The sequence below is a fragment of the Mchenga conophoros genome, linkage group LG3 (assembly GCF_057382185.1).
Source record: "Mchenga conophoros isolate Kocher_MC1m ecotype Shallow Benthic linkage group LG3, M_conophoros_male_GT1.1, whole genome shotgun sequence".
In the NCBI taxonomy this organism is placed as follows: domain Eukaryota; kingdom Metazoa; phylum Chordata; class Actinopteri; order Cichliformes; family Cichlidae; genus Mchenga; species Mchenga conophoros.
Window position 1 is genome coordinate 72,367,442 of NC_140528.1, and position 19,171 is coordinate 72,386,612.

At 39.9% G+C, this 19,171-nt stretch overlaps 1 protein-coding gene across 3 annotated transcripts in view; it reads right to left on the bottom strand.

Moving 5' to 3' along the window:
* The window catches only part of kcnip4a (potassium voltage-gated channel interacting protein 4a), a 153,675-nt gene that overhangs the window by 132,751 nt on the left and 1,753 nt on the right, over positions 1-19,171 (bottom strand). The window contains exons 1-2 of one of the 3 annotated variants that reach the window (XM_085267087.1): positions 6,029-7,417; positions 5,227-5,381 (exon numbers count right to left, since the gene is read on the bottom strand). The exons of the other annotated variants lie outside the window; for them this stretch is intronic. Coding sequence (XP_085123213.1) covers positions 5,227-5,365 — 139 coding nt within the window. The 5' untranslated portion in view covers positions 5,366-5,381; positions 6,029-7,417. Of the gene's footprint in view, positions 1-5,226; positions 5,382-6,028; positions 7,418-19,171 lie in introns of those variants that run through there. 3 annotated transcript variants of the gene reach the window in all.

The following is a 19,171-nucleotide window of genomic DNA, read 5'->3' on the forward strand; positions in this document are numbered from 1 at the left end:
AAGCTACAGGCAAAAATTGTGATTTATCATTCGATAAAATGGGCAGAATTAGGCTCATTTGCTTAATGATATCTAACATGTTCTCCACAATACAGCAACATGGAGACTGGCATTATATCTCAAGGTTTAAGGTTCCTTTAAGACACTGCATCTAATCCCCAACTGTTGGACGTGGGATCAAATTCTCAGAAATTAATTTCACATTAGAGAGGAGAAGCGGTGGGATTTGAACAAGACAATAAAACGAAAAGGTGGTAATTCATCTGAACGTGTGTGGAATTTTTAAAAGAAGTTCATAACCACCGACTTGGCCAAAGCAAAAGCAAATTAATTTGGCTATTTCTGTGCTCTCTGAAGGACGTGACCAAGAAATGCAGCCTTCAAGGTGGTGAGGATCTGCTCTTTGCGCCACAGCATGCACAGTTATATATTAGCCAGGGAAATATATTTTAAAAATGCAGTGACAGTTATCATATTATGATATCTGCTAAAAAGACCTGGAAGGAAATAATTCAAACAGCTCTCCATCGTCTCCACTCAAGCAATATCTGCCACTGATGAACACTGAAATGGTTAATTCTCGGTGTCATGGATTTCCATGCAGTCATATTCTGATTTCCTTCCTCAATATTGTGCTGTAATAGGAAAAAGCTGCATCCCAGCTACACTGAGTGCATTTGGGGCCACTGAATTACTGCTGCAGTGCAGACATTCTGTGGATTTATGACAGTCTCAGTACCTGAGAGCGATTCTGACACGATTTCGGAGCAGTCTTATCTTGTAGGGTTGTTTTACTTTGTTTTCTTGCCTTTGAAAATTATGGTTTTGTTGTCATGGCCACACTTTTACATGTACATCGATGGAGTTAAAGCCAAGCATGATAAAACTGGGCAGATGGCTGCAGCTCCAGATTCCTACGGGTACCTACTGCACCTTTTATCTTGGTGGGATGTTTTTTACTGCAGTCTGTCTCCGCAGATCAGCTAAATTTCTGCATTTTGTTTGTTCAAAGTAGACAATAAGCTCTATTTTCATTACTGAGAAACAAATCTGTCATCTTTGCTCCTTTTAGTCCTCCTATTTGTGGTGGCAGTACATTTTAAACACATACTCTAATCCCATACTTATGTAATATCATCCTAACCCAACTAAATGACTCACTTAAATCTCCAAATCCAATAATATTCTCACAGCACTGCAGCTAAAGATCTCTGAATGCAGCAAACTGTTACATCAGCTCGGACATCTTTTTAGTCAGTAGCTTGCTGCCCTCTGCTGGCAGCAAAGAACAGGTGCAATTCTGATTACCACAAGTGTCCAACAAGGAAAAGTATGAGAATTTCTACAGGTTCAATGCAAAAAACGGGCATCAATGGAAATTTCAAGTTCCACTTAATGCACATTTGCCACATGAGGTAAATCTAACAATTCTATGTATTGCAGCTTAAAACAGGAGAGTGATGTGCACAGGTCCAGCACATTCAGAGTAAACTCCAACCACGCACAGGTTGGCAACATTTTGGGGCATGCAGCACAGCATGCTATTTCCCTATAAAGCAACTGACCCATTTCAGTGCGTCACATAGACAGCGGGGATTTGTAAAGAGCTCGCTTGTAGCAGACGTCTGTCCCGGAGACACAACATGGGGGCTTGTGTATTTCTAGAAACAACCGCTTTATTGAGCGTGTTCATTTTCCCTCAGACTGCCTGAAAATCCAGAGGGTACCATTGCCACCTGGCAGGTTTATGGTGTGATCATCGGCATGCTGAGAGGTTATTCTGGGTAACACGGGGGGATAATGTTATTAGTTCGAGATGCCAGCTAATGAGAAGAACACCTACAAGAAGAACATATGCTAAGAGAGGCTCAAAATCCAAAACAACTGTTGTTAAATCTCTGTTACCTGGTGACTCATAAATCTGTTTTTATGCGTGCATTAAAAAAGCAAGAAAAAAATGGGAAAAAAGAAGGAAAATTCATTTCTGCTAGGCTATTATAAAAAGTCATTATGTATCTTTGTGTCATACACTCCACAGCTTTTTAAAAACTTACAGTGGCCTGAAAATACAGCCCACACTCAGGGACAGCAGCGCCTTTTCAGCAAAAAAATGAGCAGCGATTGCAATGAAAGCGTAATTCTTATGTGGCCAACAGAAACACCTGGGTCCTGGTGTGGCTCCAGCTGTGTTTGTCAGCTCGCGTGTTATTAGATAGATTCAAAAGTTAACTGTAAGGTAAAGCAGGGGAAAGAAACCACAGTGATTATGAGATGTAGAAACTGCACCTGCCCCACTGGCTGCAATCTAATCAATACAACTACAAAGAAAAAACACTCTTTTTATGACAAAAGGTGAAATTTCACTGTTGCTTCTGTGATTCCTGAGGAAAAAAACCAAAACAAAAACAGCTGTTTTATAGACCTTCTGTTATTGTTTTACCCCTGCAGAAAAATGTTTACTGCAGATGCCATTTAGGAGTCCCTGCTGGGATATTCATGACTGTTTAATAGCATGCTAAATCACACCCAAACACAACCCATTTATCTTAACAACTGGCAAATCATACAAGTGCAGGAGACCACCTGTCTATTACCAAATGCTTTAACGGCAACGCTTGTCATGTCAATGAAATATAGTGCAATCATGGGAACTTCAGAAGTGTAAAAATAAATGAGAAACAGATAAGATTATAAAAAAGCCACATCAATGTGCCTGCATACTGGTGCTAAAAGCGCATAAAGGAAACCCTGAAAAAAAAATTGATTTACATGTTATTAATAAAAATATCTCCAAATATCAGCGAGCAAAACATAAAAAGCAGAATAAAAGACGCCATGATGGATCACCAAAAACATTTCTTGTAACTAGGTCAGTAAAAAATCGATCATTTGTATGCAGATAAAACTAAAGCCAGAGCAAAAATGCATCACAGCAAGGATCACATGTGGTGGCTAAATGTATGCTCTGCTGCAACTGGCCTTTACAAAAAGACAGCTCAGTGTTTTTTCTCTGCACTTTAGTTTCAGTTTCAGTGGCAAAAAACAAAAACAACTGTAGCTATGAATCCAGTTGTGCATATATGGCTGTAGTAAATATGCTTGACCTGAGAAGTAATCAAGAGAGGGCTCGACTGTGACTTGCGGTGTTCAAATCATAAATCCTGGCGTCTCTATTGGAGGTGGGAATCGCCAGACACCCCATGAAACAATATTATCACAATACTTTTTTACATTTTGCAATAAGCATGAGTATAGCTTTAACATATACTGGAATTTATCACCTTTTTTTAACTGCAAATTATGTCCTCAAAGTTAAACTTCATTAGTATCTGTTTTATCCAGTAAGATAAAATTATCTCACTTCAATTAAGTGTTTTTGTTGTTGTTGCAAAATGAGCCTGTCTAAGAGTCTAAGAGTGTGTAAGAGTGTCAGTCTGATAGTAGTCTGCGATTGAATGGGGTCAAGTTGGCAATTACATGCAGTCTGTTTCAGATAACACAATATTACTATTGATAAATCAACAAAAATCACATATCTGTTGCTGCCTACATAGACAGATATTTACATTTAATAGAAACTGTCAGAAACGTTCCTGTTCTATAGGAATATAACCAGAATACAGCAGCTAATTGAGTCGAGTCTCCTCAAGTTGTGCTCATTGACAAAGGCTCTTTCAGACTCGTGTGTCTGCACTTATAAATTAGACAGCAATATTTGCAAACCTATGAGATTTTCTCTGATAGTGATTGCAGCCAGTCCAAGTCCGACTGCAGCTGCTTGCAAAAAGGTTGCCTCCTATCAGGCGACCTCTTGTTTAAAGTATTCCCATTATTTTAATTTATCTAGTAAGATATTGATATTTGGTTTCTCTGCATCGATACGATATCTCCACACAAAACTTTGTAATAAGTTGAGAGGTTAATGGATCAGATCCACAAGGCTTTACAACGTTTTGCTCCAGTTCTTCTTTTCAAAGCTCAATTTAACAGTACATGCAGTGAGTGTATAGGGTTACTGTTAAATCTAATCACATAAGTGAAATCAGCCTTATTATACATTTTCCAGTTCTTTAGTTGCTCACATTGTACAACAATGTTCTCTAGTAGAAACTGATATTTCCTTGACCTCCCAGTTACGGTAAAAACTTTGGGAATCGGAAGTAACTCATAATACGGGACAATCACAGTAAGTTGGCCATGGTAACAATGGGATAGTATAGAGATTTTGCACTACTCAGCCAACTATATCAGATGTTAGCCTGTTGATAATTTACATCTACATATGAGGAAATTACATTGTACAGATTAAAATTCTGTAATTTTCCTTTGTAATGCTGAAATCTGAATGCAATCCTGAATAAAACTGTTTCTGTATATTGCTCCTGTGGTCACTAAAACTTTCATGGAAAAATACTTGATTAGTTAGTAGCTGCACCTTTAAAGCAATAAACACAAGTAGAATAAATTCTACTGAATTCATACTGCCCATACATAATAAAGTCCATCTTATTCTTCTAGAGGTGGGAATCACCAAACACACATATCAAATTTTTAACATTTTTCAAAATGCTTAGAATTACAGTAACAAATACTGCAATTTATCACCTTTTTTAAGTTATGTCCTACAAAGTTAAACTTAGTCAGTATCTTTAAAAATAAACTTATTTCCTTTTAGTTGTGTTTTTTTTCCCCGCTGCAAAATGAGACTGCCATCAATGTTGCCATAAGTCAGAGTCACTCTCCTATCAGTCTGCTATCAGTCTGCAACTGAAGGGAGTCAAGTTTGCAATTACATGCAATCTGTTTCAGATAATATAGCAATAACCTCTGATAAATCGTCAAAAATGACACATATGTTGCTGTCTACGTAGACAGATGACAGACTGATGACAACATGTTGGCAATCTGTCTGCATTTATTAATTAGAGACCAACTATTTGCAAACCTCTGAGAGTGATTGCAGTCAGTCCGAGTCAGACTGCAACTGTTTGCAGAAAGTTTGCTTCTTATCTGGGGAGATAAGTGCTCTTATTTGTAGTATTCTGAAAGTTTTTTAATTTATTTAATTTTTGAAATATTGCTATTTTGTGTCCCTGTATCAATACAACATTGTCCAAGAAAATATCGTATTACTAAGCAGTATCGATTTTTTCCCCACCCTTATTATTCACTGAATGGGAATTGATTCCTGATCTTTCCAAACTTACAAATCTGTGCTTTTTGTACCTTGAGGGTTTGGCGAGGCCCAGGTGATGATGCGCCGCACCAGGCAGCAGTTGAGCAGGACTTTCCTGGAGAAGCCGTAGTCTTTGCGGAAATGCTGCAGGTCGCCCCTCATCTGGTTTGTCTTACTTGGCGTAAACATGGCTGGAGACTCGCTACTGTGAAATATAGCGTGCAGTTATTTGCAAGGACAACGACCAACAACTACAAGCACTTTCATAACCCTAAATGCACAGCATTATGAGAGTGCAGTAAACATAATTCGACTGCATATTAAAAACAAGAGACGCTGGTCTTCATTGCCTCCGGTAAAGATTCAAACATGAATAGCTGCAGCCACTACACCATGCAACGCAAACTGTCACAAAGCAACACACCTGAATAGATATGCTAATTTGGAATCTCTTTTTGCCCCCAGTTATGCGCAGCTATAATGATATGCGAGACATTTCCACATGCCCTTTTTCAGTAGCCAAAAAAAGCTCGTCTCATATCCTTTGAGCTGTGGGTTCAAGAAGATAGGAAATTTGTCCACCTATTGTGGCTAAAAGTAAATAAACTGAGCAGATTGTCTGAGCATTAAGCACCTGCAATGACAGTTTGCCTTTGCCGCTACACTGTGAGTACAATTCCCCTTAAGGTCCCATTTCAAGAGCAAAACTTTCAGACATCAACAGATCACAGGTCATTCAGCTACTCTAACCGCAAGGTCTGTTTTAAGGTTGGATGTCATTCATTGCACAGAAAATAGAGGTGCACTGCGCAGACTAACTGCTATCAATTGTTCCTTTGGGCATCATCTTACCTTCCAGGCTAAAACTCGATGTGGCTGCTCTCTCCGGTTCCTCAGTCTGCAAGTGATCCTCAGGTTTCACACAAGCACTTTCCCTTTCCTGAGCTGATCAACAGAGTGTGAAAGGAAGGAGGAGGAGAAAGAAGCGGCAAGCGAGGACCGCTCAGTGAAGAAGACCCAGTGAATGAATAGCAGGGGAAGAGAGAGAGAGAGAGAGAGAGATGGAGGGAGGGAGGTAGAGAGAAAATACTCCATAGCAATCTGGCTTTTACTTCAAGTTTGGACCAAGTATGTGCAGGTTTATTCAAGAAGAAGAGGAAAAGAGTCCAAGCTGCAGGTAGCTGTTTGCAGTGGACCCTCTTTGATCATCCTACCTCATCCTCTTCAAACACATGAAAGCTGTGATACACACACACACACACACACACACACAACCTCATCTATACAAAGTGCACAAAGTGCAGAAAGTCATGAGTTTCACTTGAATGTCAACCAGTTACTTTAAGAATTAAAGTTAGCACCAAAGGAAAAGTCCTGCAGTCACCAAAACTGTTCAGACAATTTTTTAAAAATCTTAACCTTGTGACAACCTTTGTGCAAGAGAGTGCCACTATGTACCTGCTAAGACCTTCTCCGAGGAACATAAATGCTAGAGACAAAAGTTATAGCGTTTCATTAAGCACTACATAGTTCAATTATCAGTTGGACCACCTCAGCTATACTGACTCCTGTTGCCATGATGATGTCACTACCATGATATGTTTTTCCTACTGCAGGTTCAGCATCAGCTGTACTGACACTTTACTGATCAATTGCCACACAGACAGAGTTGATAATCAACATAAGCAGAGCTGATAATAACTGAACAGATGATAGCAGCAGGATAAATAAAATCATATCAATATCCCTCGTTATTTATGTCTGCATCTTGCATGACTGGGACACAATCTGGTTCTTCATAAAGAACCAGATTGCTAAAATCAGTGTTGCCAGGACCAGATCTTGCAATGGTGACACACACAGCATTCAGAGGTGAAAACGATACCAGCTCTGCTATCACAGCTAAGGATGCAAGTAACTTTTAAACCCCATAAAAAAACTTGCTAAACCTGCATGTTTGTACTCAAGTGTTTAAGCATCATTACACAAACTTTCCCCAGACAACCATGGATTTATTACCAGGATCTCAGAATGCAGAATTTTGTCAGCACTCAACATACACCTTGTGTTTATCTTACAAGACTCTAAATGTCACTCATTTCTGTGACTCATGCGCTAATCATTTTGGCCATTTTCCAAATGAGCTTAAGTTTACATTTAAATGCACATAATATTAATTTCTGCATAGTGATATATGGTTGTGCTTACAGGGAGACAGCAATGCTTAATCTAATTGCTTCCCCTGAGATGTTCGAGACATATTTTGTACCTGAGGAGACAGAGGGGGGCCCGGGACAGAGAACTGGGAAAGGAGCCACGCTCTCCCAGCAGGCCGAGACGCGCCGATGATTGAAATGAGAGAACAGATTGGTCGCTATGTTGCGGCATGTTATGCATGCATGGATATACATTCTGTGGGAGCACTTGTTAGGTGAGCACATTCTGAGGGACGTCCAAATCCTGAGGGAGAAGGCTTGAAAGGTTTGTCCCTATGCTGAATAATTTATACTCAAGGAGCTATTGATATTCAACACTGCCTTAGTTGAGTATGAGTCAACTCCAAGAGCAGGCATGGTTGAATTTTTGTATCGTCATGTTTCAAATTGAGACATAATGAGACACAAATATAGAAAAAACAGTAGACTAATATACTGCTCCGTAACCATCCAGAGGAGCTATGCAATGTCCAGATTCCAGCAATAATCTGCGAGATTTTACTCAATTACAAGTCTTCAGCTGTTCTTCTACGTTATGAAAAATATTTTGTCTGTCTGATTGTGGCACACCCATTCAGTGCAGCACATAAATCACAGCCAAGCAAAAAGAATGCAAATGTGCGTGTAAGTGGAAGATGGGTGGAGTACTGCTCCTACCTCATCCTCTCAGTTATGATTATCTGTCCTGCTCCCGCCACCCCATGAAAAAAACTGAAATACAATCCACATGCATTGGCTGCTGAATGCCTTTAAGGTACTACGTGGTTTTGTAGGAGATATAAGACGGAGTCTGTGAATGCCTTAAATCTTTATTGTTCCTTGATTACAGACACACATCGGTAATGTCAGAAGCAATTTGTGATAATGTATTATAAAAAATCAATTCAGAGAGCAGCTCAAGTGGAGTGGATTTAGCGTTACACCATATGTGTGTGTGTGTGTGTTTGACACCTAGGCTTTATCATCTAAGCTTGTCACTAACTGCAGCCTGCAGGATGTTTTGGAAGACTAAGCCTCGCCCAGTTTTGCACAAAAAACACATTAGATACTGTTTTTATTATAAGCAGAATAAGCAGTAACTTTAAGTGTATGTTTATCCATTTGCTTTCCTTCTCAAAGACCAGAGAGTGAGACATGTACTTGACCAACTAGCCAACAGAAATGGCCGTGTGTCTACATGTTCTGTGGCCCTCATTATTAAGTTGAGCAGACTAAAAAAACGCCTGACTCAAAACTCAGGAGTCGATCCACTTTCACAGAGTTTGCACTGCTTGCGAATATTTTACCTCAGTATTCTGCAGTCTGGCAGCCAAAATCGAAGCAATACTTTTGCTACAGATTAACAAAGTCATAATTATCCCTGATTTTAGTTCATAAATCTCTAACGATTTGGAAACTGCCACACCGGCTTTCTTGTTCTTGTTACACAGGAAAGTACAGAGAGGTGGCTCAACGCAGGAAGTTGTCTTATTGGTGACTTTTACATCTACTTCAGACCCAGCTTTGTAACTTCACGTAGTCTGCCACTTCATGGTTGAGTTGCTGTGGTTTCCAAACACTTCCACTTTGCAATAATCCCACTCACAGCTAATCGTTGAATATCTTTGAGAGAAGAAATTTTACAAACTGTCTTGTTCTAACAGTACCACACTCAAATTCAGTGAGCTCTTTAGAAGCATTCATGACAATCTGTGAAGGCAGACTGCATGAATTACAGAAAATTACATACTACATGATATAATAATTTATCTACCAAAAATTAACCCAAAATGCTTCAGCAGTAAGTGAAAAACTAAGAGCACCCTTATGTCTTTCCCAGGAATTAATAGGTTAAGTAGCAGCCAGGCGCTAATAATCATATACACTCCAATAACTGATCATCAATAAGTGTAAGCACTTCTAAAAAAGCAGAAGTTTTTGTAGTTTCCTGGTGTCTATAATAGGGCTGCCACGATTAGTCGACTAGTCACGATTACGTCGACGACTGATTTAATAGTCGACGCATCGTTTGAAGCTTTGTAAGATCACAAAAGACGCAGGTAGTAGGATTTAAGAGTGTAATAACGGACTGAAACAGAAGATGGCAGCACTGCATGTACAAGGATGCCAGCTGCCGTTAAACCCCGAAGAAGAAGAAGCTGTGTCCCAGAATTCATAGCGCAGCCCAGCTCAGTTTCCAACAATGGCGGCAGCTAGTTAGTTTTTATATTACTCTTATTATTCTTTCTGGGTCACAAAATAAACGTTTAACATATTTAAGTCCATCATTCTGCAGTGAGAAAGTTTCTTCCCCTCACATTCAAGACAGCCGTCAATCTTCCCAGAGTCCCAGAAAATTCACCCCAGCGTCAGGCCATGCAATGCTCACAGACTGAAAAAACCCAACAGTTACATCTCTGTTAAATGTTAACAGAGCGGCACTTGTTTGGAAGGATTGTCCGGAGAAAACCAACTCTCCCTAAAAACGACATGACGGCACAGCTTAGGTTTGAAAAAGTTGAAAAAGTTGCATTTGAACAAACCACAAGACTTCTAGAACAATCTCCACCAAGCTGGAGATCTCTGACCACAATGCACAGCACCACGCCAGTTAGTAGATGCACATGTGGTATCAAACTCCTGCGTCTTTCTCACGTTATCGCAACCCCATCACCATTTTACAGCTGAGGGGTAAAACCTCAATTTGAAAGACTGTGACACACACCTGGTACTAAAAATTGTTAAGTTAACAAGGTAAAAGCAAAAGAGGTCTATGGCTTTATTACACAGCTACTCCTCCTCAAAATTCAACATTCTGGCAGTTACACATGTTTCTGTTCTCTGTGTTCTGCTTCACCATGTTCAGTTTGAAATAATGGACACATTAAAGCACCAAGTCTCATCTTAGGCTCATCTTCCTCTAATTGTTTCTGGCAGATGTTTTAACACGCAAAACAGCTCACCCATGAGCTGATGGGGTGATGGGATTTAACAAGGAACGATAAAGACACTCTATTTTTGCATCAGGCACTATTTTCTGTGAGTCATTTAAAAATGAAATTTTGTTCTTTAGTAAAAAAACAGTTTAGTTCAAATTAAAATCCCCTTACTTTTCATTGTAGAGTTGTCTGTGTTTCTGTAACTACTGCAAAACAAAAGCTCACTTTGGGTAAACAGGTAGAACTTCCTACACCTTTATGTGAGGTTTTAAGAGGGAATCTTGCTTTTTAAGTCCAAATGTTGCAGGTGACTTTGGAAAAGCTAAAGACTTACTAAAAACCCAGCTCGGTGTGAAATGATCGAAGACACACATCGGAGGAAAAAAGGAGCCATTTGAACCAAGCCCAACATTATTATAAAATCTTGCAAGGATAATGCAACGCCCCATTACAGAAGCCATTACCCAAATGGAAACACTATCCAACAATATGAGCAACATATTATTAAATCTTTTATTTTCTTGAATGTTCCCCAACACAGTACTAAACACTGTCCACTAATTGTCTTCACTGCTCAAGTAAGTGTAAATGCTCCAGGTTAGGGCAGATGAGTGAAGTTGATTTAACATAGACTATAGCCAACGTTAAATCTATGCTATAAGTTTTACCAGATCTGCCTGTTTGTCTCATATTAAGGTTATGAGAATGGGTGAAAGCCAAAGTCTGTTTGTTGTTGGGAATTTTTTAAGTTTGTCCTTTCAACACCTTTTGGCTATATTTTTTTCCCTGCAGTACTCCTGATGCAAGTGAACTACTGCTTATTAGCTGGTTAGGCGAGTCTGTTTATATGAATATGCTACAATTACTCTCTAAGGACGTTGCCATACCTACTGTATAGTTTGTTTACTCTGGTCTGAATCGGTTGATGAGTTTGGAAACTTTTCCCCACGGTTTGCTTTGTATTCACACATAGAGAGATTTATTTCAAACCAATAGTGAGAACATTACATTGTAGGATTTCAAAAATGTATTGAATTATTGCCTCATCCATGCCCACACAAGGTAAAACTTTAAAAGCATACAAACACATACACAGAGACACACACACACATACACAAAACAGCTGCAGCCACTGCAGGAACTCTGTAAAAAATGCTGTCACAGGTTGGAGCCATAAACCAGGGAGCTCATTATTCTCTGGTGCAATAGCTTGAAATGAGCTGCTACCTCCTTTGCCATCTCCCAAGCCGTTCCAATGTTATGGTGGTCAGAACCCCTGTAGCTCAGTGTTACCGTGTTGGCTGGTAGTCACAGTGAGACACACTGAGCAGAGTGCTTCGAGGCTGGATGACTTTCTGCCTCCCTTCAGCACGCATAGACACGTACATTTTGTCTTCCCAATTTTTCACACACCGACCACGACCTTGTCCTCCAAAGTGGCAGCTAAAATTAGCACAATGCAAGTGGGAAACAGCCCTGTGGATTAAACAAACTGCAATGCAGTACTTAAAGATGCGAGCCACACTGAAGGCTGATCTCAGTGAAGTCACATCTACTTTCTTGCTTGTTCTGAAACCCGAGAGCTCCATAATGATATCTTTGCGGAAACGGCTGTTGTTAACTTATTTACTTAAGCTGACCTGAAACTGATCCAATCACTTCTTGAACCATGGCTGTGTAATCTGATCAGAGGTAAGGTGAAGACTACAAGAACCAAAGATCGGTGTCAGATGGGGGGAAAAAGCAAACGTTGAAGCAAGGGAAGCTTTTTTTCCTGGTTCGGTAAGAGTCTCCGGTTACTCCAGAATGCAGCTGGTTTATTCACATGAACCTTCAGCAGCTTTGGCTGCAAAGGCTAATTGAAAGGTCACATAAGATAATGAAAAAAGGGTTGACATACCCACCTAACAAGCTTGCTGATACAATTATCTGTCAGTCACAGCATTTTCTCATTATTATGTTTCAATTACATACCCGCACTATTATGCAACTGTTGTGTAATTAGGTGTTGAGCACTTTTATACACTGGGTAATTGACAAAGCTCTTAGGAGAGGGCCCCTCAGCGTAATGAAAATGAATGGGGCGAACAGTCCATCGGCTCACATTTGCCTGATCTCTCTCACTCTTGCTCGCTCTTTCATCGTTAAATGAACTGCAGCGAGATGTCCCACATAGTTTAAAAACAATGAAAAAAATCAAACGAGAAAAATCGGAGAAACTCAACACACACACAACACGCAGTGCCAAGAAAAAGCTATAGACACACATCTTTGAATATGCACACTTTCAAACAGGCACCCACAAACACACCCCCAGATATACGCCTCAAACCTTTCACCACCGCCCTGCCCTCTGTGGGTGTGTGCAGTTTCCTCTGTCAAAGTGTTGGAATGCCTCCATAAATTATTCAGCCGCAGCGCCTGCTATCTGAAGATAACAGAGAGTCTTTATCGGTCAGCGTGTACAGAGACACTGCGCTGGTGACTATACAAGCACCCAGAGGGATTTGGGGCACGTTCTGTGTAAGGATGCGTGTCACTGTGGCAGTCAAGCATATAAAAGAATATAGCCTATCTGCAGGTTTATGTAGTAAGGTCACTTTCATTGTCTCCAGGGATGCGCTTGATTTTCAGCTCATCAAACAAGGAGCAATTTGTTTGCCACTGCACAACGAATGTTCTCTTATCGGGATAGTTGCCTGTCATCTATACTTGTTTTATGGATTAGCACAATGGCGGTAGTTGCAGCTCCCAAAATGTGGAACAATTTGCCTTTGCACACTAAACAGGGCTCTTCTCTGTCTGTTTAAAATTGGCCTCTGACACCGTTTATTTTATTTTATCAATTGTATTTTTTAAAAATTGTGCAGCTTTTGTACAATGTATAGCACTTTGGTCCATTGTGGATTTTTTTCCATGCTTTACAAACAAAGCTGGTATGATATTGCAGTTAGCAAAATAACTAACAATGAGTACATTCACTGACTAATGATACTAAAAAATAAGTCATAGAGTTGGTTTATTTTATTTTTTCTGCACCAAACTCTGCATACAGGGAGTGCAGAATTATTAGGGAAATGAGTATTTTGTCCACATCATCCTCTTCATGCATGTTGTCTTACTCCAAGTTGTTTTTGTTTTGTTTTTGAATGTCAGAAATGTATATTTGTGAATGTGGAGATGTTATATTGGTTTCACTGGTAAAAATAAATAATTGAAATGGGTATATATTTGTTTTTTGTTAAGTTGCCTAATAATTATGCACAGTAATAGTCACCTGCACACACAGATATCCCCCTAAAATAGCTACAACTAAAAACAAACTAAAAACTACTTCCAAAAACATTCAGCTTTGATATTAATGAGTTTTTTGGGTTCATTGAGAACATGGTTGTTGTTCAATAATAACATTATCCCTCAAAAATACAACTTGCCTAATAATTCTGCACTCCCTGTAAAATCAACTGATAAGAAAAAAATTCTAATATTTTAGCAAAAATACTACAGATTCACTCTTTCCTGTGTCATCTCATTTTTATTTTTCCTTTCTGTGGTAATAATGAATTCCATAATGATGCTCAAAATGACACAAAGCTACTAACATTTGTAGGCTGTGGGTAATTTAGAAGGGTATTTCTCACTATTCACTAATATTTCATAAGGATGCCGGAAAAAACTTCCCAAGGGAGGGAAGCACAACAAACAAACAGTTAGAGAGAAGTGGGATGCATCTGTCCATCCATGCATCCATTTTCTTACTGCTTATCCAATTAAGGGGTGGTGGGGGAGCTGGACAGTACAGCCTGGACAGGCTGCCAATCCATGAAAGAAAGATAGAAAAGAAAAAAAATGCACTTGTATTTTGGACAACAGTTGAGGCTTAGTTCACAAGCTGTTCTTAAACGTGATTAACAATTAACTGGCAGAATAATCAATACCTAAATCACTTAGTAGCACCAGCATTAAAAGCAGCTTTATGCCTAAGTATGGCAACCTAAACCCAGTCTGTTTGTTTTTCAAAGTACGATAAGCAAGCATGCCCAAACTAGACTTTAGCACAATTATTTCATACTGTCATCTTGACTTATGGGCACCTTTTCTCTGAATGGCCACTAGGTGTCATCCTTGCACACTGCATGGATGCTGCAACTACCATACAGCTGGCCAATTCTTTCCATCACTTTCAAGGTTGAGTGTTGGTTGACAGAACGCTGCAAAAGATCTACTAATAATCACTTAAACAAATAATGATAAGCCCATTAGCAGTCATTGTCATTCCATGCAGAGTGCTGCAGTCTATTCTCAGTTCCATGCTAATTATCAAGATGGACCCAGGCTGGCATATGGCACATATCAGTATGCTTTGCATGTCATAATCTCCCACTGGAATGACAGATATGTTTAGTATTTTGCTGTTGTGAGAGTCTATATTAAGTGCTGGCAATACCCTGTAGGACATGGACTTTTGAAGAAACTAAATCCCAGAATAGAGCCCCCCTACTCCCCTCCCTATTGGGATGAGAAGAAAGACAGACGGACCCTCCAGTTGGCCACTCATGCCGGGCCTGCCTCCACATATGGCCTGTATGATGTTCAGCCCTGACACCATTTCATCAAGGAGTCTTTGGAAAAACTTGTTCTCCCAGACATACGGCGGATCCTTTAAGGGGTATTTTTATGATTTGCTTTTATTTTCAGTGTCTCGTAGTGGAGAGTAATGTTGGGGGCGTGAGATACAACACATTTCACCAGCTGAAAATGAACTTAGAAGCACATAGTGATGGACTGTTTCTGTGTTTCTTGTGTAATAATTCAGTGGTAAATATAAATCGACACTCATTTACGCAGATATGATTTAAAGTGCTCGGAAATCTTGCCGTAAGGAACAAAGATACATCAGCTGATATTAGTCATTTGCTAATATATCGGCATCAGCATTTACAGCAGCCGATAAATGAAAATTTTTTTAAATTTAGAAGAAAAGAAGAGACAAGGGAAACACCTTTAACCACATTGTGTGTGCTGCAACTTCCCTGTTGGCAACCTTTGTTTGGGCAGAACAAAAATGAGTAATCCACAACTCCATGTGACAAGAAAATTATTTAAATTCACAAAATCAGTATCTTGTAATCCTATATCAGTCAGGCGCTATTATGGGATCACAGCAAAATAATTTCTGGACAAAATACAGGATTTTCTTTCTTTGTTTGTTTGCTTGCTGGTTGTTATAAGAAAGGCCCTGGGATCAGCAATGTAAACTATGAAATACATTACTATAAAAAGTCACCTTGCACCTATACAAACAACAGTTTCATTTATAAAAAAAGAGGTTTCCAAAGCAGTCCGAAAGTTTAATTGGAAAGGTAAAAGGTGACCATGGTTTCTTTTTTCCCTAGGAATGCAGTTCTTCCGCAGTGTGACCTTGGCACTAACAAACAAAGGCACGTTTGCAAGCTGAGGCCAAGCATTTCCCACCCAGTTGGAACCGGCTGTTTGGCGCACTATCCAAAGAAGTCCAATAGAATGAATGCGCGGCATAAACAAGCCTGTGGGTGGACACATAAACACAAAACACAGTCTAATTCTTTCAGCTTCCAGCAGTCATATACAAGCACCTTATGTTCCTCCGTCCCAAAAGCAGTAACCCACAGAAATGGTACAGCGACCCTCCTTCGGCGTGCCAGTCAGTCGCACTATGTGGGTTCACACTTCACTGTGTTGTGTTGCCTCTCCTTTTCCGAACCCTGCATTCTCACCACACCCTCTTTTCTTTTTGACTTTTCCTTCCCTCATTCTTGTCTGGCCTGTGTCCCAAGGCAGATGGTCCATGCAAGCAGATGCTCCCCCCCCAGTCCATGTGAAGGAAAAACAAAGCCTGGATGCAAAGCAAACAAAATCTGCTTGAGGGTGCCCATGAGATAAGGAGGGAGGTTCATTGTACAATTAATCCTAGATGTAACCACGGGTCTCCTTTTTATCGACAGGTAGAGAGGACACACGCGGGTGATTACAAAAACGAAACCTATCGACAACAAAGCCTTCTTTTGCCGTGATGATGATAAGTACACTTAACTCCACAGCAGTTGGTATGCCTCCGACTGTTTAACAAGTCAAACTGTCCAATTATGAATCTATTTACATAATTAATATAAAACCTGACAAACAGATCCAAAATTCTGATGATCCCCACTGCCAAATGATGGCAGATTTATCACGGTGAAGAGGCACAAAGCTAGAGCGAGCAAAGTCACACAATTACATCTGCAATTTTCCTGATTAAAAAAAGCCCAAACACCTGCAGATGCTTCCAGGAACGTGTCTCGAAGCTGCCACTTAAAAACATTACGTGGTTAATTCTGAATCTCATTAATTGGCCTTTAAATAGTTTTATTTGCATAATCTCCACGTCACACTTTGAGATCATCAAGGACAATGTAAATTGGTCTAATAACAAATCAAACAACTGGTGGTTTGAGGTAACAAAAAGAAGAAAAAAACAGAAGAGACTTTTATGTGATCCTTTACTGCATACTGTCAAAACACTCCTGTGAAATGCTGAATCATTCCGCCCTGCTGTCTGACAGATTTGGAGCAGTTTCCTCTTCAATCTGTACCTTTGCTTCACTGTGATCTCAGGACCCCTGACTGCCAGATGCTTGGAAAGTACACACATGCACACAACATGTGGTCAGTTCTCAACTCCATAAGTGCTCAAAGCTGAAGTCTGAACACACACACACACAAAACTATCTGTATGTATTATTAGTGTTACAGAGCCAATAAAGTGGAAGTAAAAATACAGCAGATCAAGCTGATGTTCAGTCAGTAAAACGTACCTAAGCAGTAATAATTTTCCTCTCATTTTTATAGCATAAACATTTTGAATACAGCACTTAAGTGTTTTAAAAAAAACATCAACTTAAACATTACCTGACCAATTCCTGACTAACTGCTAACCTCAGTGCGATTTATAAAGTTGCCCACATGTAGACCAAAATTGTGAATGACAACAGGGGTGTGCTGTCACTATAGTCATGACTTGTTACATCTGCTGACTAACAAAGGTCTTACAAATGTGTTAGCTGATGCATGGCGTAGGTAAAATGCAAGCTTAATCAAATGCAAATCAGAGTAAACGAAGCATTGATTCAACACTTTTGTGGTGCTGCTTTACTGCTAATATGAAAAGACGGCGTTTAGAAAAACTCCACAGTGCACTCCCAAAGGTTTAGGTGCAAGAGAAGGAGCTGGCCGTGGTGCTGAAAGCAACTCAGTCAGAACAATACGCCTCGCGGGGCTGCGCTTCATATACCGCCGTTTTTTGAAACTCTGGGAATCTGCACTAAAGGAGAGAAATGTCTAGGGGAGCCGTTGGCAGGCACCGACAGAAGTTGTAATGGTGATCTGAGAGAGCTCCGAGGCACTGATGCAAAGAATCACTGCACCAAGGAAGCAGCTCTTGGGAGGATCAACTCATGGCTGGGCGGTGTAGCATATTTATGGCTGATTGTTATATTTTAAGATTTCCTTGGGGCACCACCATAATGTGGTATCCCATTGGGATTTTAAAAAAAAGTAGTGATGGCTTTAGTGACTGGAGTTAAGGGAAAGGGAAGAGCTGAGGAAAAATAAGCGCCATAGGGGACAGAATGTGGATTCTCTCTGTGACAGTCAAGTGATTTCTGATGCAAGCTTGTAGCAAATGTCTACATGTTTCAGCCCCTTCCAGTCCCTCCCACACACACAGACTGACCCTATAGTTCTAATTAAATCTAAATTGCCTTAAATACCAAGCAAAAGGGTCAGAAGTGGCGACTACAGTAAATCAGAGAGGCTTAGAGTCAGCTGCTAAGGCAAGCTAACTATAGTCAGATTCAAACTCCCACAGGCCTCATTAACTTAAGATAAACAACATATCCTGCAAAGGTTTATGGTACGCCTGATATAGCCTCTCCTACACCCTGAGGTCTCTGTTAGTGTCTGTGGCACAGGGAGCACATGCAAACTCCTCAAAGAATGGCCCCAGATGGCAGATTCAAACAAAGGACAGCAAAAAATGCTAATCGCTCCACAGTCTCATGTCCCTGTGTTGGTGTCGTTCCTGGATCATCATAATTAACGTTGGTGCAGGTTCAACATAACAAGCGGCTGATCACAGTATTGTGATGTCATAGTTTTGCAACGTAGAAACACCAACTCCAAAACCATAACCCCGTAACCCCAATTACATCCCCCAACCCCAACCATAATCCTAATGCCACTTAGTGCACATTGGTAGGGTTTTTTCTACATCACAAATCTATGACATGATAACAGTCTGGTCTCTGCAGTGGTGAACCTGGATCAACAATAATTATGATCAAGGAACAACACCAACACGGGGGATATCACACACACCCTAACCACCTCACACCCACACTAAGCAAGCAAGTCATCAATTGCTAGGGGAGTCTCGGACATGGCACTCTATTACTAGCCAAACCTCAGCCACACAAACCACAACAATCAAAGTTTAAACATAAACCATAACTGAAAAAAAAAGATTACAGTATTATGTAATTTTTAAGCTAAAGATTCAACCTTAAACAGTCCTGAGTCTTTGAGCACAGTCCTGATGAATACTTGGAAAAAAAATCATAAATATATTATGACTGAAAAGTATATAGGCAAAAAAAATGACTAGCACAATAAGGTATCTCATTTAAATGAGATTTAAAATATCCTTCAATCACATAACATAAAGCATAATGTGTTTACATTCCAATGCAGCCAACAGACCGTTTTCACAGCAGCCATTTTTGGCAATAAGGTAAACACAGGTGTTACTAATGATGTTACCGAAGGCACTGTTCTGTTTAGCT